This window comes from Anthonomus grandis, chromosome 20, assembly GCF_022605725.1.
Source record: "Anthonomus grandis grandis chromosome 20, icAntGran1.3, whole genome shotgun sequence".
Classification (NCBI taxonomy): domain Eukaryota; kingdom Metazoa; phylum Arthropoda; class Insecta; order Coleoptera; family Curculionidae; genus Anthonomus; species Anthonomus grandis.
Genome location: NC_065565.1, coordinates 945,998 through 967,194, shown reverse-complemented (window position 1 = coordinate 967,194; position 21,197 = coordinate 945,998). Strand labels below are relative to the sequence as shown.

Genomic DNA, 21,197 nt, shown 5'->3' with positions numbered 1-21,197 from the left:
TCCTATTTGTCCGATTTGATTGAAATTTGGTATTTGGGGTTTATTTAGGATGCAATTATGAATTTTTCACAGATATTTGACATTTGACTTCCAGGTCACGTGACTACTGTAACTTTTTTGCTATTGGTCTGATTGGGTTCAAATTTGGTATTTGGGCTTTATTTAGGATGCAATTATTAATTTTTGACAGATATTTGACATTTGACTTCCGGGTCACGTGACTATTGTAACTTTTTTGCTATGAGTCCGATTGGGTTCAAATTTGGTATTTATGCTTTATTTAGGATGCAAGTAATAAATTTTGACAGAAATTTGACATATTGAATTTTAAAGTCACGTGACTTCCATAACTTTTTTGCTATTGATCCGATTGGGTTCAAATTTGGAATTTGGGGTTTATTTAGGATGCAATTGTTGATTTTTTACAAAATTTTAAAATATTTATTATAAGTTTTAGGGTCACGTGACTATCAAAATTTCCTATTCGATTGAAATTTACTATTAGATGATATTTATATATTTATAGATAATATTTTGTATTACCCTATTCCTTTTATCTTAATTAGTTAAATTATTTCTTAAATTTGCCTTTTTAAAAAACATTAAAAAATCATCGGTTCGAATACATAGGCTTTAAAGGGAACTTATCTTCTTTCATAATATTGTAGCATTATTATAAATTTTGAAAAATGTTGTCATAAAGCTTTTTCATTACTTTTTGAATGGTCTTTAGCCAGAAAAAAGAAATTTTAAATTTGGAGCATGTTTTGAAAAATTTTCATTTTGGGCCGGATTTTGTTCGAAAATCGATAAATGCAAATAAATAGGTTTTCTGTTCATTTTAGAGTCAAATCGATAATAACCTTTTTAAAAGGTATCCTGGAGTAGTACAAGATAGAAAAATAAAAAATTGAAATTTTTCCATAGGGCTCTTGATATTTCGATATTTATGTCTAATAGTTTTTTACAATTTTCTCCGATTCTGTGATAGCTATAATCAATTCGTTTTAACATTCGGATACCTCGTAATATTCCCGAAAACTTTTGTTTAAGACAAAAAGTTGTCAGAGTTATAGTTTATTTAGAAAAAAATAAAAACCATTTTTTCACAATTTTTCATGGCTATACCCCTTTCGATTTTGGAGCAAAAAAAATTTTTTTTTTTCTTGGGTTTTTTTTACTGGAAATTGCCAACTTAGGGCTTACATTATAATTTGTCGATTATAATTTTAAGAAAAAAAATGGTACCGTGGGAAAAAACGAGTTTTCTTTAATTTTTTTTCACATTTTTACTAATATCTCGACTTGTATAGCTTCGGTTCAATTCGTTGATAGTTTCTATTATTCCTTATTCTCCTCCTGTTAATTCTTTTTATATTTTATTACAATTGCCTTTCGAAATAAAACTGAAAAATTTTAAAAATCGACGTAAATACATAGACTCTTATGGGACCTAATTTTACCTTTATATTGTGCCACTCGTATAAATCGTGGAAATTTTTGTTATTAGGCTTTTTTACTAGTTTTTGAATGGTCTTTAACCAGAAAAAAGAAATTTTGAATTCGGAGCATATTTTGAAAAAATTGTCATTTTGACCCCGGATTTTATACGAAAATCGAAAAATGCAAAGAAATAGGTTTTCCGTTCATTTTAGAGTCAAATTGGTAATAAAAAAACTGAAAAATCAAAAAAAAACCCGGTTTTCTTATCCCCAAACATTAGTTCTTACGGGACCTAATCTTTCTCTTTATATTGTGGCACTCGTATAAATCGTGGAAAATTTTGGCATTAAGCTTTTTTACTAGTTTTTGAATGGTCTTTAACCAAAAAAAAGAAATTTTGAATTCGGAGCATATTTTGAAAAAATTGTCATTTTGACCCCGGATTTTGTTCGAAAATCGAAAAATGCAAAGAAATAGGTTTTCCGTTCATTTTAGAGTCAAATTGGTAATAATCTTTTTTAAAGATACTCTGAAGTAGTACAGGATAAAAAAATAAAAAATTTAAATTTTTCCATAGGGCTCTTGATAAATCGATATTTATGTTTAATAGTTTTTTCCCATTTTCTCCGATTGTATAATAGGTAGAACCGATTCGTTTTGACAGGCAAATACCTCTTAATAAAGCGAAGAACTCTTATTTAATACAAAAAGTTGTCAGATTTATAGTTTATTAATAAAAAAATAAAAACCATTTTTTCGCAATTTTTCATGGCTATATCCCTTTCGATTTTGGAGCAAAAAAAAAATTTTTTTCCTTGGGCTTTTATCCCTTAGGATTTTCAGTTTAAGGTTCATATTGAAATTTGGCTGTAACCAATTTTGGAAAAAAAATAGTACAGTGGGAAAAAAATAGTTTTTTTTGTTTTTTTCATACTTTTACTAATATATCGGATTCTAAAGCTTTGATTCAATTTGTCGATGGCATCTTTTATTCCTTATTCTGTTAAACCTGTTTTAATTTTATTATAACTGCTTTTCAAAACAAGTACAATAAAAAAATCGATGTAAAAACCCGTTTGTTCTATTCTAATACATAAACCCTCATAAGAACTTCTCTCTGAATATTATGGCATTTCTATAAATTATGAACAATGATGTCATAAAGCTTTTTTATTGCTTTTTAAATAGTACTTATTAATAATTAAAATAAAATTAAAACCAATTTTTCGACATTTTTCGCGGGTATACACCCCGTTCGATTTTGGATCAAAAAAAATTTGTTTTGTTGGTTTATTTGGTATTTATGGTTTATTTAGGATACAACTAATAAATTGTTTTGAAAAAAGGTTTTTAGGCTTTATATTTACAAAACTTCTTTATTAGCAATAAATGTTTTTAGTCAAACACTTGTCTCAAAACTCAATGTTTTTTTCAACTAAATGTATAGTCATGATCCCTGACCATTAAAGCCGGGCGTCCACCGAAAGCGGTGCTGTGCTGTGCTGCGTTGGGCTATGCTGTGCTGTGCTGGGCAAAGCTGTAGTTGGACAGTCCACCAAAAGTTTGTCGTGCGTTAGCAAGCATAATATGATCTTATAAATTATTAATCTTTTAATTATGTTTAATAATATAGAAATTGAAAAGAATCTTTTTGATTTAAGTTCAGAAGAGGATGATTCCGAAGATGAGCATACAAATAATTTATTAAGTTGTATGCTTATGGCGGATAAAAGAAAACACAGATTTTGGATATCAAATCATTTAGTAGAGCGAAAACAATTTGGCGAATTTCATAAATTAATTCCAGTGTTAAGTGATGAGCAGTTTAAAAATTACTTTAGGCTTTCTAGAGCTCAGTTTGTGGAAATTCATGAATTAATAAGATTTGAAATTATAAAGCTTAATACGAACTACCGAGAAAGTGTCACAACAGAGGAGCGTTTGGGTGTATGTTTAAGGTAAGTTATTTTTTTGATTATTTAAAAGTAATATTTTTAGTTTTTCCTGACACAAATTTATTCCATCATAAAAAAATAATCTAATAGGTATTAAATAAATAATTAATATTTCTGCTATAATAGCTAATAGTAATATTAATATAATAATTATGGATTATCTAAATTCCAATTTCCAAAGTAGCTTCCTGCAGTTTCGTCGCTTGATGACTGGTTGGATGTTGATTGTGGTGACGGTAGCGGAGTAGAAGTATGATGATGATGATTATGATTATTATAAATTGAGTTCGAATGTTGGGGTGGCTGTAGTGTGTGAAAGTAATGTTGGGAACCGTGAGTACCAGTGCTGCTGCTGGCGTGGCTCGTAAAATTACTCAGTTCCGCCTCAGTAACAGCATCAAATATTTTTCGCTTAATGGAAACTTGTAAATGTGGAGGCATAGCAGCTGTTGTTAAATACATACTGTTGAAAAATTCCTTAAGAGGATCATTCAACCGCAATTTTTGTTCAAATTCTTTTTAGCCTCTTTTCCTAAAAAAAAAAAACTAATTTAAATATTAATAAAATTAAAAAAAAACTTTTTTTTTTTAGATTTCTAGCGACGGGCGATTCCTACAAAACAATTGGATATAGTTTCCGTTTAGGAGAAAGAACTGTCTCAAAGATAGTTAATGAAGTTTGTTCATCCCTTTGGTCACAGTTGCAACCGACATTCATGAAAATGCCCGACCAAGAGTCTTGGAAAGCCTATGAATTGGAATTTAGAGAACGATGGCAGTTTCCAAAATGTGTCGGTGCTATAGACGGCAAGCATGTGGTTATAAAAGCCCCACCGAATTCAGGTTCATCGTTTTTTAACTACAAGAAAACTTTTTCTGTTGTATTGATGGCCATAGCAAGTGCCAATTATCAACTGATTGCAGTCGACATTGGGTCATCAGGCAGATTTAGTGACGGGGGAATATTTGCTGATAGTCCTATTGGGCGAAGGTTAAAAACAAATTCGTTTAATTTTCCTGAACCTAGTCTCATGGAAAATTATAATGAATATAATTTTCCCTTCGTATTAGTCGGAGATGAGGCATTTCCGCTCATGGTAAATCTAATGAGACCATTTCCAAGACGATCTTTAAATAAAGAAAATCGTGTTTTCTAGACGAGTTATAGAAAATACTTTCGGTATATTGGCAGCAAGATTTCGAATCTATAAACGTCCATTGGAATGCAAATTGGAGAGTATAGATAGCATAATTAAAGCGACCTGTGTTCTACATAATTATTTAGGCACTAGGGAAGGTAGATCGCCTAATATAAATGAAGAACAATTAGGAAAAAGTTTGCCTGAAAATCAGTGGTTGCCATTAGCACATAGAGGTGTAAGAGCAACAGCTGAATCTTTTGCCATAAGGCAGAACTTTTGTAACTACTTTAACTCTGACACAGGAAGGATTCCGTGGCAAGATAAAATTATGTAAATAACCAGGAGTAATAAAACAAATTGTCGTACGTTTTGTATTTATTTTAAGTATCCTGTACCAAATTTCTTGAATAAATGGTTCTTTTCGAGTTAAAATAAAGAATAAATAAAAATAAATATTAAAATTTAACACCCTATACCTTAGTAACCATTTACTTTAGGTAAGTATGGAATATAGATAAATAATATAGGTATACAGGGTGTTTTACGTAACCACACTACTGTAAACTACACCCCTACTCGCTTATTTTGAATGAAACAGCCTAATATTGTTACTTTTTTGGATTTCACATTTCACACTAGATTCTAAAAACTTTAATGTATCACACTTTTATCTTTATCCAACTGTTTTTAAAATACAGGATGCCAAATAAATAATATAGTGACTTTTACGACTTTATGGGACTCTAGAGCTAATTCTGTTAAAAGATGGAGTGAAATAAAGTTCATTTTTCTATCTTAACTTTTTCGGACCAATCTGTGTGATTTTTTAATTTTGTGTTTAATTTTGTTTTTAATTTTTAATTCTGTGTGAATTTGTGTGATTTTAATTTTATTTATTTAAACTTACCGTCTGTTATATTGCACTTTTTTGAGACTTCTTCCCAGACAATATCACGTGCGTCTTGACTTTTATAGTTCTTTTCATCTACTTTCCATAGGCAAGGATTTAATCTCACAGTTTCAATGAATTGTTCCATTTTTATCGTAATTAATAAAAAAAAAACAAAACGAGTTTGCCCGTCTCCGCACAGCGTCAATCGAACACAAAGCGAAGTCATGCGGCCCCGCACGACATAGCTTGTCTCGCCGCACAGCGCCCCAGCTTTAGTGGACGGTACTTCATAAGAATGCATTGGCAACCCAGCACCGCTCAACGCCGCTCCACCCAGCACAGCACAGCACCGCTTTCGGTGGACGCCCGGCTTAACGTTGTTTAGTAGCTCTTGAATAATTACTAACATTTTGTATTTTAACTTTTTTATAAGAAAAGCATTTTCTTCACTAACATTCCCTATGTCGATTAAATTATAAATAAAAAACAAATTAGACTTGATAAAGGAAATCTAAATTTTAAAAAATGCTTCTATAAAAATATTGTGTTTGACAAGTTTACGTTGATGGTCACCACGAATCTCAAACACCATTGAAAGCAAAAATTGTTAACATCAACTAATATTATAATATTAATATTAAATATTACAATAATAATATTAAATATTATAACATTAATATTATATACAAAAACCCAGAAACCTATTCGTAAAATCCTACAATGAATATAACCCAAACCTAGCAAAAAAAAAGTTCGGCAGTGACGACTACGCTTAAATGTCGCCGTTGCTAATCGCTTTATTAAATCATCGCTACATAGAAGCACCTTAAAACTACAAGGACAAAGTTAACCGTGCTTTTGACAAATAAACGTATATGGAGCGGTATCCGGGGTAACCAGCGTAAATAAACATTCATTTTAGATTCCTTTGTTCATTATAAGCGTTATAAAATTTCTTTCGGGAAATTTTTAAGGTTTATTTTGTGCTTATTTTGAGGAATATTAATGATTTCGAAGTTATATTAATCGGTTTTAGTTATAAGTTTGTTCGTTTGTCATTTTTAGGTACGTGATTTGGAGGCGTCAGCAGTTGAGTTTTATTGTGCTGGCGATTGCTTCCCTTAAAGTTTTTTGACAAATTTGGCTCATTGAATGTTTTAGATTTTATTTCGCCCAGTTAGTTTTATTCTACAAAATCAAAGGTAAGTTTTTATATTAATTTAAGTATATTATCTGTCATAAGTTATATTATCTGTCAATGTGGAAGATTTTGTTTTCGGAACAGGATATGTTAATAATTTGATATTTGACACTATAAACGTCAACGTTCTAAAAGTAAACAAGACAATGTTGTCAAAAAGTCTTATTTTCATATTGTTATATTTTTATTTACTTAATGGAGAGACAAAATAAAAATATTTTAGATCAATAGAAAAGTCGTTAGCCTATGATAATACCATAGTATATTTCTAATATTATTGTGTTCATAAGTAAATATAAGCATAACAAATTTGTATATGGTCGAATACAACGTAAATTATCGTTTTTTTCTTAAAAATTGGTTCATTCAAGGATTTTTTTCTTTTAATATAATCGATTTAAGGTAAGCTTGCTAAACAATAAAAAAAAATCTGAAAATCGTTGGGTAGGTGAATTGCTAAATGACTACAGTAATTTTAATATCCATTTATATTATAAATATAGATAGGTAACAAAGACAATTTAAACATTCATTTTATATTCCTTTTTTGCATCATAAGAGTAGTTAAAGTTCCTTTGGAATTTCTTAATGTGTCCTTTGTGCTAATTTTAAGGAATATTAGAATATATATCAACAGTTTTTAGTTAGGCGTTTATATTCTTTCATTTCTAGATTCTGAAGCACCCAACACTTTATCTAACTTTATGCATTATCAAGATTGTGACATTTAACAGTCATTTTAAAAATCCATTCTCGTTATAAATATGTATTTACAAATTAAAAGGATGTGCATGCTATGTATTCTATAAGTATATATACCAATCAGAGGTTTAAATTGACTTTAAGATGTATAAAGTGTAAAGAAATTTATTGTGTGAACAAGAACAAAATGAGAAAAATGTATATATAAATAATTTATTTTTAGTCAAGTGGTGTTTTTAAAAGTACTTTATAGAAACTTTCAAGGTTCTTCTAGAGCAAAAATTAAACCTAATAATTGTTCCTTATCTGCTTGCATTTAACTAAAATTATTTTAGAAGTAATGCATTTTGTACCACAAGTTTATTTCAAATATGCAAAGTATTTTTTATGACAATTATTATGCCAATTTATATCTACTATATGATCACTTAATGGGATTCAAGTTAGTTTTTTATATCTAAATATATGCATCCTTAAGTGCCTTTATTACTCTACTTGCTTACTATGTGTCTACTAATATTATTAAATTAATTTTTTTATTGTTTGCTTTTTTGTAATGAATATATAGTACATATATAATAATAACTAAATAACTAATAAATATAATTATATATTTATTAGTTATATATATATAATATACCACCCGGTATATATATATTATATATATATATATATTATATATACCGGGTGGCACAGACAAAAAGGAACACCTAATAATCTTTTTTCTTTTCAAGATAAATAAATGAAAATTGGTATAGCGATAGAATAGTTATAAGAGCATCTGTTGACATATTCTATTTTTTTCAATCACTTCCGGTTTAACAGGAAGTGACATGCATTGAAAGTTTTAATTTTTGATTAAGTAATCACGAAAAAATAATTTTTATGCATTTTATGACTTAAGTCTTTTACACGCCTATTTAAAATGTCCAAACCATTAATTTTGGCATTTACTTTATTTTTTTAAATAGCATACTATTGAGAACAACCACTTTTGAAATGCGGTTTCTTTTTCCCAATAATTTGATATAATTATTTTTAAATCGGTGGTTAAAACTATTTTTCCGTGATTGCTTAATTAAAACTTAACATTTTCAACGCGTTCACGGCACCCTATTTAAAACTTAAAAAAAAAAGTTTTTTCCTATGAGTATCAAACAAAAAGTAGCAAAAACTAGTATCATTGTTTTCAGAATATTATTTTCTATCGAAATACGTAATAATATACCAAGTGTGCCATTTAAAATAAGAAATGTGTCACTCACACACACAAAAACTTCTAACTGCTCTTATAATAATTCCATCGATATACCAAATTTCATTTGTTTATCTTAAAGAGTAAAATGGTTATTAAGTGTTCCCTTTTTCCTGTGTCACCCGGTATATATATTCAGTTATAATTATATGTATATAAAAATACTGGGATATATATATTCATTACAAAAAACCAAACAATAAAAAATTTAATTTAATAGGACCTTAGGACCGATACCTCAATTCACCTTAATATTATTCATATCCTTCGGAGCTCTAATAAACTATACTTGTAGCTAGGATGTTAGCTACATATAAAAAGTAGAGCAGTAATGAAATTGAGGCAGAAGATTTGACTTCAATATTGTGAATATTGGAAAAAGAGACAATTTGTGACAAAAAATGTTTACAATTGTTTTGTATTTAAACATTATTTTTAATTAATTATTATTCATTATTAATTATAAAATCTAGATTCTTTATTTCATTCATCTAAATTTTTAATAGCTTTTAATTGATTGCATTATAATATGATTTAATTTCGATTTAACATTAGTTAAAGGTTTATTTTTGTCATTTAAAATTCCATCCACAAATATAGTAAATTCCTATAAGTTATATATAACAATTCTAAATAAGGCCTAAAATCTAAAATAAAAAAGTATTTAAATTCTTATACAACATATGCATATAACTATGTTTTAGATGAGTGACATAGATTGTTCTATAATATTTTATTGCTGGACAACTTTTCAATAAATGTTCTATTAAAATTATTGGTTAAATTGTCAATTTCAAAAATATATCCAGGATTGTCGTTAAAGTATGCTTAATAAATTTTTCAGATGCCAAAAATGAGTAAAAAGTCCGCTAAGACGAAAAAAATCCAGAAAAAAAAAATATATTTATCCAAAAAGTTGGAAAATACAGAAAGCGGTAACAAAGACGAAAACTTACAAAATACTGGTAAGCAAGTACATGGGCAACACAAGTTGCCCATAAACAAGATCCCAGAGGATAGTACAAGTAAGGTAAAATTCAATGAAGTTGTAATAGAGTCTAATAAGCGAAAGTCATTGACGGTTATTGACAACAATGAAGTATTGTCATCAAAAACTGTTAATCATAAAAAACAAAAAGTTATTGATTCTTTTCAAAAGTTATCCCATACAGCTGAAATTCAGAATAGTGACAAAATGCAGGAAGACACTACAGTCAATCATCCAACCAAGTTTGAACTAGCATTAAGAGAAGGCCCCACCATTGTTTGTAGTTGTTGCTTGCGGCTATGGTTTCCTACTTCATGTACCAAATTAAATCTTCAAAGATTGGAAAACAAATTTGGAACAGAATTCACAACAAAAATTTGCAATGATGGGGTTTTCTTCTGCAACTCTTGCTCTCAAAACATTTATAAAGGACAATTGCCAAAGTTCTGGTCCGGCAATTATAATATTGTTCACCCTATTCCAGTTGAGCTAAAAGATCTGACTATCCTTGAAGAAAGGATGGTGTCGGCCAGGTTACCTTTCATGCAAATCCGACAGGTAGGATATGCACGACAGTGTTACATAACTGGCCAAATAGTCAATGTCCCTATAAATATAGATACTTCGACCAAATTATTGCCTAGAAATGTAGAGGAGACACAAACTATTCAGGTTAAGCTCAAGAGAAAAATGAATTATAAAAATGATTATCTCCTGGAAACCATACGGCCCGCAGTTGTTCTAAAAGCGGCAAAATTTTTGTGTCAACAACCTCTTTACATACAAGAAGGCATAAAGCAATCAGATGATTGGGAAAAAAATATTAATGACTATATACGATCTCAAGTAGAATCCTCTGCACAGATCTTAAATGAAGGCTCAAAAGTGGTGGAACTGGATTCTAAAACAGTGTGTAGTGAAAATTTTGAAGAATTGTTCGATAATGCGTTTTTCGAAACAATGGAAGTGCCCCTAGAATCTAAGAATGACGATAAAAATATTCAAAAAGAATCTTCAATTGAAAAAAACAATATATACAATTTAGAGGAATTCTTAGATGAAGAAGAAGAGCCTTTAAATCCTGGGGGCCAAGAAACATTGCTTGACAAATGTAACCTAGAAAATATCTGTTTTGCCCCAGGGGAAGGTAAAACGCCAATACATTTGATGCTTGACCAGTTTAGCGATGAACTCTCATTTCCTACACTTTTCTGTGGACATGCTAAGCAATTTCTTACAAAATTCTCCTATTCTGACCAGACGAAAATACAACTCCAGCACAAAGACAGGCGATTTGCAAGGACAGACTATCTGTTGTATACATTTAAAAAACGTCAACTAATCCAATTATCCAGTGCAATTGCAACATGTCTCAGAAAAAAGAGGAATGAGGATGGAAAATATACAGCTGGACAAGTAAGACAAGCAAATTTTCTAGACCAGTTGATTCGAAGTGACATGGGATTCCATTTTCCATTCTCGTTATAAATATGTATTTACAAATTAAAAGGATGTGCATGCTATGTATTCTATAAGTATATATACCAATCAGAGGTTTAAATTGACTTTAAGATGTATAAAGTGTAAAGAAATTTATTGTGTGAACAAGAACAAAATGAGAAAAATGTATATATAAATAATTTATTTTTAGTCAAGTGGTGTTTTTAAAAGTACTTTATAGAAACTTTCAAGGTTCTTCTAGAGCAAAAATTAAACCTAATAATTGTTCCTTATCTGCTTGCATTTAACTAAAATTATTTTAGAAGTAATGCATTTTGTACCACAAGTTTATTTCAAATATGCAAAGTATTTTTTATGACAATTATTATGCCAATTTATATCTACTATATGATCACTTAATGGGATTCAAGTTAGTTTTTTATATCTAAATATATGCATCCTTAAGTGCCTTTATTACTCTACTTGCTTACTATGTGTCTACTAATATTATTAAATTAATTTTTTTATTGTTTGCTTTTTTGTAATGAATATATAGTACATATATAATAATAACTAAATAACTAATAAATATAATTATATATTTATTAGTTATATATATATAATATACCACCCGGTATATATATATTATATATATATATATATTATATATACCGGGTGGCACAGACAAAAAGGAACACCTAATAATCTTTTTTCTTTTCAAGATAAATAAATGAAAATTGGTATAGCGATAGAATAGTTATAAGAGCATCTGTTGACATATTCTATTTTTTTCAATCACTTCCGGTTTAACAGGAAGTGACATGCATTGAAAGTTTTAATTTTTGATTAAGTAATCACGAAAAAATAATTTTTATGCATTTTATGACTTAAGTCTTTTACACGCCTATTTAAAATGTCCAAACCATTAATTTTGGCATTTACTTTATTTTTTTAAATAGCATACTATTGAGAACAACCACTTTTGAAATGCGGTTTCTTTTTCCCAATAATTTGATATAATTATTTTTAAATCGGTGGTTAAAACTATTTTTCCGTGATTGCTTAATTAAAACTTAACATTTTCAACGCGTTCACGGCACCCTATTTAAAACTTAAAAAAAAAAGTTTTTTCCTATGAGTATCAAACAAAAAGTAGCAAAAACTAGTATCATTGTTTTCAGAATATTATTTTCTATCGAAATACGTAATAATATACCAAGTGTGCCATTTAAAATAAGAAATGTGTCACTCACACACACAAAAACTTCTAACTGCTCTTATAATAATTCCATCGATATACCAAATTTCATTTGTTTATCTTAAAGAGTAAAATGGTTATTAAGTGTTCCCTTTTTCCTGTGTCACCCGGTATATATATTCAGTTATAATTATATGTATATAAAAATACTGGGATATATATATTCATTACAAAAAACCAAACAATAAAAAATTTAATTTAATAGGACCTTAGGACCGATACCTCAATTCACCTTAATATTATTCATATCCTTCGGAGCTCTAATAAACTATACTTGTAGCTAGGATGTTAGCTACATATAAAAAGTAGAGCAGTAATGAAATTGAGGCAGAAGATTTGACTTCAATATTGTGAATATTGGAAAAAGAGACAATTTGTGACAAAAAATGTTTACAATTGTTTTGTATTTAAACATTATTTTTAATTAATTATTATTCATTATTAATTATAAAATCTAGATTCTTTATTTCATTCATCTAAATTTTTAATAGCTTTTAATTGATTGCATTATAATATGATTTAATTTCGATTTAACATTAGTTAAAGGTTTATTTTTGTCATTTAAAATTCCATCCACAAATATAGTAAATTCCTATAAGTTATATATAACAATTCTAAATAAGGCCTAAAATCTAAAATAAAAAAGTATTTAAATTCTTATACAACATATGCATATAACTATGTTTTAGATGAGTGACATAGATTGTTCTATAATATTTTATTGCTGGACAACTTTTCAATAAATGTTCTATTAAAATTATTGGTTAAATTGTCAATTTCAAAAATATATCCAGGATTGTCGTTAAAGTATGCTTAATAAATTTTTCAGATGCCAAAAATGAGTAAAAAGTCCGCTAAGACGAAAAAAATCCAGAAAAAAAAAATATATTTATCCAAAAAGTTGGAAAATACAGAAAGCGGTAACAAAGACGAAAACTTACAAAATACTGGTAAGCAAGTACATGGGCAACACAAGTTGCCCATAAACAAGATCCCAGAGGATAGTACAAGTAAGGTAAAATTCAATGAAGTTGTAATAGAGTCTAATAAGCGAAAGTCATTGACGGTTATTGACAACAATGAAGTATTGTCATCAAAAACTGTTAATCATAAAAAACAAAAAGTTATTGATTCTTTTCAAAAGTTATCCCATACAGCTGAAATTCAGAATAGTGACAAAATGCAGGAAGACACTACAGTCAATCATCCAACCAAGTTTGAACTAGCATTAAGAGAAGGCCCCACCATTGTTTGTAGTTGTTGCTTGCGGCTATGGTTTCCTACTTCATGTACCAAATTAAATCTTCAAAGATTGGAAAACAAATTTGGAACAGAATTCACAACAAAAATTTGCAATGATGGGGTTTTCTTCTGCAACTCTTGCTCTCAAAACATTTATAAAGGACAATTGCCAAAGTTCTGGTCCGGCAATTATAATATTGTTCACCCTATTCCAGTTGAGCTAAAAGATCTGACTATCCTTGAAGAAAGGATGGTGTCGGCCAGGTTACCTTTCATGCAAATCCGACAGGTAGGATATGCACGACAGTGTTACATAACTGGCCAAATAGTCAATGTCCCTATAAATATAGATACTTCGACCAAATTATTGCCTAGAAATGTAGAGGAGACACAAACTATTCAGGTTAAGCTCAAGAGAAAAATGAATTATAAAAATGATTATCTCCTGGAAACCATACGGCCCGCAGTTGTTCTAAAAGCGGCAAAATTTTTGTGTCAACAACCTCTTTACATACAAGAAGGCATAAAGCAATCAGATGATTGGGAAAAAAATATTAATGACTATATACGATCTCAAGTAGAATCCTCTGCACAGATCTTAAATGAAGGCTCAAAAGTGGTGGAACTGGATTCTAAAACAGTGTGTAGTGAAAATTTTGAAGAATTGTTCGATAATGCGTTTTTCGAAACAATGGAAGTGCCCCTAGAATCTAAGAATGACGATAAAAATATTCAAAAAGAATCTTCAATTGAAAAAAACAATATATACAATTTAGAGGAATTCTTAGATGAAGAAGAAGAGCCTTTAAATCCTGGGGGCCAAGAAACATTGCTTGACAAATGTAACCTAGAAAATATCTGTTTTGCCCCAGGGGAAGGTAAAACGCCAATACATTTGATGCTTGACCAGTTTAGCGATGAACTCTCATTTCCTACACTTTTCTGTGGACATGCTAAGCAATTTCTTACAAAATTCTCCTATTCTGACCAGACGAAAATACAACTCCAGCACAAAGACAGGCGATTTGCAAGGACAGACTATCTGTTGTATACATTTAAAAAACGTCAACTAATCCAATTATCCAGTGCAATTGCAACATGTCTCAGAAAAAAGAGGAATGAGGATGGAAAATATACAGCTGGACAAGTAAGACAAGCAAATTTTCTAGACCAGTTGATTCGAAGTGACATGGGATTCCATTTTCTTAGTAGAATTGCAGGTTCACCTGCTTATTGGAAGCACGAAAAGACAAAATTACTGTGTATGATTCGCCAATTTGGAATCCCCACACTGTTTTTTACCGTGTCAGCAGCCGAAACAGCATGGCCCGAATTAATCAAGGTATTAGCACAAGTTGTTGATCAAAAAGATGTTACTCTAGAGGAGGCCGCGAGTATGCCCTACTTAGAAAAAACTCGCTTAATTAGAACAGATCCGATAACTTGTGCCAGATACTTTGATTATCGGTTCAAACTGCTATTCAAGCATATGAAGAGTCAAAATGGACCCTTTAAACAAAATCCCATAGAGCATCATTATTACCGCATAGAATTTCAACATCGTGGGTCTCCTCATGTTCACGGGTTATTGTGGTTATCAAATGCTCCAAAATTCCAAGAAACACCAGAAAGTTTCAAAGAGTGTGCCGAATTCGCGAACAGGTATATTACTTGTAAGAGTGATTTAGAAAGTGTCCGTGATATAATTCAGTTTAATACGCATCATCATTCTAAATCGTGTCAAAAAGAAGTGCGGGGACACAAAGTTTGCAGGTATGGTATCCCATACCTTCCAATGGATAAATCGGTAATTCTAACGCCAATAAAAATTGACAAAACCAAGGAAGCGGATTTACGTAAGGCCATGTCTGAAAAGTTTTTGATGATAATGCGTAGGCTCAAAGATAAACCAGATTTGTCATTCGAAAACTTTTTGGCTGACCTTGGTATGTCTAAGGATGAGTATCTTAATGTTATACAGCACAACATTTTTAAAACCACTTTATTTTTAGAAAGGCTGCCAAAAGATGGATTTATTAACCATTTTAATGCTGAAATGTTCTCCATGATGAAGAGCAACATGGACATTCAATTAGTTTTTGAGCCATATGGTTGTTGCACCTACATAGTCAACTATATCAATAAGTCCCAAAGAGGTGTATCTGATATTTTAATGAAGACTATGGAAGAAATTAAAAAAGGTAATTTAGATGTTAAGGGCAAACTTAAATCTCTTGCAGCAGCTTTCTTAAATGCGAGCGAAGTAAGTGCCCAGGTAGCCGCCTACAGCGTGTTACAACTACCGATGCATGACACCTGTACCTCCTATGTATACATCCATACAAATCCAATCAAGGAAAGGACAAAAATGTTGAAACCATTAGCACAACTTAAAGAAATGGACAATGACGATCCCAATATTTATTGTGATGGTCTTATAGAACACTATGAACAGCGGCCTGATGAGATGGAAAACATATGTTTGGCTGAGTTTGCGGCCTATTATGATTTCTTTAAGAAACAAGCAGAAACAAAGGCTAATGGTTTACCCTTAAAAGATGGAAGTGGCGTTTTAGTTAAAAGGGGTCATGCTAAAATTTTAGCCTACCGTAGTTATGGACTTCAGCAAGACCTTCTTAACTATTATAGGGAACAAATAATGCTATACATCCCATGGAGAAATGAAGTGGATGAAGTTGAAAATGAGAACATTGATCAACAGACCATATACAAAGATCGATACCAAGAGATTGTTGCAAATCGACAAAAGTTCAATGTCTTAGATGAACAGGTAATCGACGAAGCTCTGAAACTTGCCGATCAAATCAATTAGACGATGTTGGATTCGGTGGAGAAATAGATGATGAGTTTATGCCTTATGGACTAGACAACCCCATTTATGATCCATTCAATCACATCATCGATAAGAAAGACGACGAAGCGCCAGTAAAACATATCGCTTTCCCAACGCCTCATCAGATAAGCGATTCAGAGTATGAAGCCCTCATAAGCAAACTGAATCACAAGCAGTATCAGTTCCTTAATGTCGTGCAAGACAGTCTAATTGAAGGGGAAACTTTCTACTGCACACTTAGTGGTCCAGCAGGTACAGGCAAAAGTCACCTGATTACGGCAATAACCCAGTCGTTATTGCGCCATTTCAACTCAATACCGGGAAATAATCCTGAAAGTTTAAAAGTGTTACTTTGTGCGCCTACAGGTAAAGCGGCATTTAATATCGGAGGTATAACCTTACATGCGGCATTATCGTTACCCGTTAGTCAGTATGGTGAAGAACTAATTCCGTTACACCATGACACCGTTAATACTATATATTGTAATTTGTATGACTTAAAATTAATTATCATAGATGAATATTCCATGGTTGGCGCCAGATTGTTTGACCATATTAACAGTAGATTGCAGCAAATCTTTAAATCTGACGCCATCTTTGGAAATATTTCAATAATTTTATGCGGCGATAATCGTCAATTACCCCCAGTAAGGGATATGTATATTTTTTGCCCAGTAAAAACAAATCCGTATAAAGAATTATGCGGAACGTATCTGTGGGATCATTTTAAATATTTTGAACTTTCAGAAATAATGAGACAGAGTGAAGATAAGTCTTTTGCAGTTGCCCTCAATAATATGGCGTTTGGTAAAATGACCGACGAAGATGTGCAATTGATCAAGTCCAGGGAAGTCGACAGTATTGACCAAATTCCTGAAGACACTATGCATTTATTTTGCACCAATGCAGAAGTAGATACATTCAATGAAATGAAACTGTCTACATTTAAAACCGAGCGAGCCGTAAGTCAAGCCAGAGACGTTATCAAAGGGAGTTGCTCAGAACGACTAAAAAATTTATTTCTGGAACATGCAAAAAGCTTAAAAAAGGGGGAGAGTTTTGGCCTAATGTTAAATTTAATATTGCAGGTAGATGCCAAATATATGATTTCAATGAATGTGGACACCAGTGATGGAATAGTCAATGGTGCAACAGGCATCCTACGTCAAATAGACTATGACCGAAGTAAAATTCCATTCAGAGTGTGGATGGAGTTCTTCGATTCCAAGTCAGGCCAGGAATGCCGCAAGAGAAACGAATCCCTTAGGAAGTCTATGGGTGTGTTATACACCTGGACGCCCATAGAAAGAGCTGCCAGAGCTGTTAAAATTCAAAAAGGCAGCAATGTTTACGTTGAGCGTCTTCAGTTTCCTCTTATAATCAGTGAAGGAATTACAATCCACAAGAGTCAAGGTGCCACCTACAAACAGGTGGCTGTTCACATTGGAAATCGCATGACGAGAACCAGTACCTATGTTGCTTGTAGTCGGGCCACAAAGCTAAGTGGCCTCTACATCATTGGTAAGTTTAAGGCCCCTAAACCGGCAACCGAAAAGGATGCTGCTTATAAAGAACTGGTAAATATGCAAGAAAACAAACTTATAACATCCAGGTATGACACTCAGTATCTTAATGATTCTAATGTCAAATACATTATTGCTTATCAAAATGTGCAAAGTCTACCAAAAAATTTTAATTTTATAAAAAATAATCCCATTTTTAAAGAGGCACATTTCCTAATCTTTGTTGAAACCTGGTTACTTAAAAAGAAACAAAATTTAAAAATAAATGATTTTGAAGTGTTTGCCAACCTGAATAACGATCAAACTGTAAGTAAACCCTTTGGCATAATTTGTTTCAAGAAAAAAAATGTATCAGCAAAAATAAAGTCAGTGAAAAAATACACCAAAGATTTCTGTGGTATAGTGTTTCAAGCAATCACATTTTACTTGAATGAAATTTATGTCATAGCAGTTTATATTCCCCCAAAATTGAGCATTGCACATGCCAAATTTTGTTTGGAGGAGATTATTGATCAACAAAGTGATATCCTAATCATCGGTGATTTTAATCAAGATATTATCAATCAAAATGAAAATGGTTTGAAAAATTGTTTAATATCTAAAGGTTTAAGTTGCAAATTGAGTGTTGGCGAATCAACTACAAAATCAAAAACTCAAATTGATTGGCTTTTAAGTAATTTTAATAATTTGAGTTACAATATTTACAATAGTGTGTATAGTCACCATAAATCACTAGTGGTTAGTATTTATGATAAAGGTTTTATTCCCAAGCAGGTAAAAAACGTTGATAAAAATAAACAATCTACAAAAGGCTCTACTGAACTAAAATTTAATACCAAGCAAATGCAAATTTTACCAGCACAAAATTCATTGGGTATCTCTACTTACCAAAGTGTAGAAGATAATGACAATATGGTAGTAGATATTAGTTCAGATGACGAAAACAACCCCAACTTATTTACTAAACCGCCTGCTTTATTAAATACCGATATGGTATCATGTTATGCAAATAGCATCGTACAGTCATTTTTATGTTTACCTGAATTTCGCTTTTCCATTTCAAAGCGAAATACAGCGCTAAACAGTATTCTAAATGATATTATGCTGACCAAAATTAATTCCACATTAAAAGTTCGCCAATTGGTGTCTGGTCGAAATGGTGAAAATTTTGCTGTAAATCAACAAATGGACGCTCAATCATTTTGTCAATCTTTAATCAGAAGATTAGATGCAGATGATTTTAGCATTTTCATAAAAGCTAATGGTCATGAACTTTTAAATTGTCAAAACTGTAATATTAATATGAATGAAAATGAACAAATAATATACACTCATTTTCTTTATTTTCCTGAAAACTGTGGCAATTTAATTGATTTTAATTCAATGTTAATGCTGAAAGACTCTGATAGATTATGCCCATACTGTAACAATAATCTAAAAACACGCTCAGTGGTTATATGCCATAAATATTTGGTAGTATGTCTTCAGAGAATTGGCCCTCAAGGGAATAAGATAAATACCAAATTTTACAATTTTGCCTCTGAAAGTGTTATTTTGGATGAGCAAATATTCCGAGTAAAAAGTGTTGTTAAGCATCATGGACACACCATTGGATCTGGTCATTATACATCTATAGTTAATTATAACGATCAATGGTGGAAATGTGATGATAATCGCATAACTAGAATGTCTGGGTTTGATAACACTTTAGAAGATGTATACTTATTGCTCTTAGAAAAATGCTAAATTTTCTTAAAATACTAGGACAAACCTATTTAACATAAACAAAATTACAAATGAGCAAAGTAGTATTCAAATAGTATGAGCAGTGAGTTTTGCATTGCAAGCAAATAAAACATCAGTTTACTCACACTTCTAGCTCAACATGCATCCAGGGGTTATCCGGCCCGACTGTAACCGAAACTCTTGACGCACTTCGATTCAGATACTAGGTTATGATCTCCCGCCCCCCAAAAGATTTCACTACGTGATATCTTTATATATTAGAGTCATCTTATGCGATAAGTGATTAAACCTAGCTTAATGGCCAATTTGTTATAATGCATGTAATTACTTATTGCAATGGGTGACGGATTTTTCATTCGGCGAGGCAACTTTTGCTATTAATAAGTCTTGAGGTATCAAAAGTCGGAGTATAAAGATTAGTGAGTGGTAAATAGTAGATAATTGTAGAAGTGCCTTGTGCTATTGGCATGGCTTACTATTAATCATTCGCTTTCTCAATGAAAATCCCTTTTCTAGTTTTATATATATTTTTAAATATATATTTAAATATAAAAGTCTCTCTGGGAGAGTAAACTTTACAATTTCATATTTATCTGTAAAACATATAATTTTGCTATGTGGCTACTAAGCACAATTAATTCTTTAATTTATATTTCATGGTTTATTTTTAATGTGATATGGAAATGTATGGTTTATCTGTAAAAATAGCAAATCAACAGACCATGTCTGTTTTGTTTAAATATGCTATATTAATTTAAAACAGCATAACCTCGTAAAATCAGTTTTCGTTATAAATGTTCATGATAGAAATATGAGATATTATTATGTTAATTTATTAAGAATTTTTTAGAGAAAGTTGATGTAATTAATTCGCGATTTACAAAAAACTGATTTTCGCTCTGACAAGTGCCTCTCAAGTCCTGGATGATTCTTAAACAAATAAAATTCTTTTTTCAGCAACATTATCTTCTGATTGTGACAAATGTTTTGTCATAGTAATTTAATATTTTTTTTATCATATATTCTTTATTATATTGTATTTAGGAAATTAAGATTGAAGACGATATTACTACTTTGATACAACTCTGGTACCGCTCTTTCCAAAAATAGACTGCCAACCTGTGGAGAATATAGGTACAACGTTGCTTTCATATAATTTTTTAAAATTAATTGTCTAATTATTACAGAAAAAAGAACCTACGAGAGAAGTATATGCCCTATACCCGCCTCCTCGACACCCTACCCTTCCTTATCCGACGGCTACACATACTATATTAGCAGAGGCCGCCGCAGAAGAATTTACCAATACTAGTGTTTCTGAAGAGAGAAATAAAATGGAGTAAAAAATTTCATAATTCTAGATAATTTTATAATTACATTTTCTCATTGTTGTTGTAATAATTATTTTCCCTTTCGCTGTCAACTTATGAAGCCTGAGGTTTGACTAAAAATTAAATAATAGATTACAAATAACCAATTTCGAATACAGTAGATTTTAATTCTTAATGCTTTTTGTTTATGATTCCAATATCAATATTTTTATATTTTGTTAAGAT

General features: G+C 30.8%; 2 protein-coding genes across 4 annotated transcripts in view; both read left to right on the top strand.

Annotated features, from left to right (window-relative positions):
• The window catches only part of LOC126747824 (uncharacterized), a 55,198-nt gene extending 39,494 nt beyond the window's left edge, over nucleotides 1-15,704 (top strand). The window contains exon 2 of the mRNA XM_050456725.1: nucleotides 15,675-15,704. The gene's annotated coding sequence lies outside the window, so the exon portion shown is untranslated. The remainder of the gene's footprint in view (nucleotides 1-15,674) is intronic.
• A 679-nt stretch (nucleotides 15,705-16,383) lies between these two features.
• On the top strand, nucleotides 16,384-20,888 carry LOC126747825 (uncharacterized). 3 transcript variants are annotated; one of them, XM_050456728.1, is made up of 3 exons: nucleotides 16,384-17,334; nucleotides 17,461-17,893; nucleotides 20,686-20,775. In XM_050456728.1, exons 1-3 carry the CDS (start codon nucleotides 16,390-16,392, stop codon nucleotides 20,691-20,693), a joined length of 1,386 nt encoding a protein of 461 aa, XP_050312685.1. In that variant the 5' UTR covers nucleotides 16,384-16,389; the 3' UTR covers nucleotides 20,694-20,775. The 3 variants fall into 3 exon arrangements, 2 of the variants coding, with proteins under 2 accessions (XP_050312685.1, XP_050312683.1); XM_050456726.1 differs by having other exon boundaries at nucleotides 17,461-17,949; XR_007664425.1 differs by lacking the exons at nucleotides 16,384-17,334; nucleotides 17,461-17,893 and adding exons at nucleotides 17,921-17,984; nucleotides 20,829-20,888.
• Nucleotides 20,889-21,197: the final 309 nt, after the last annotated feature.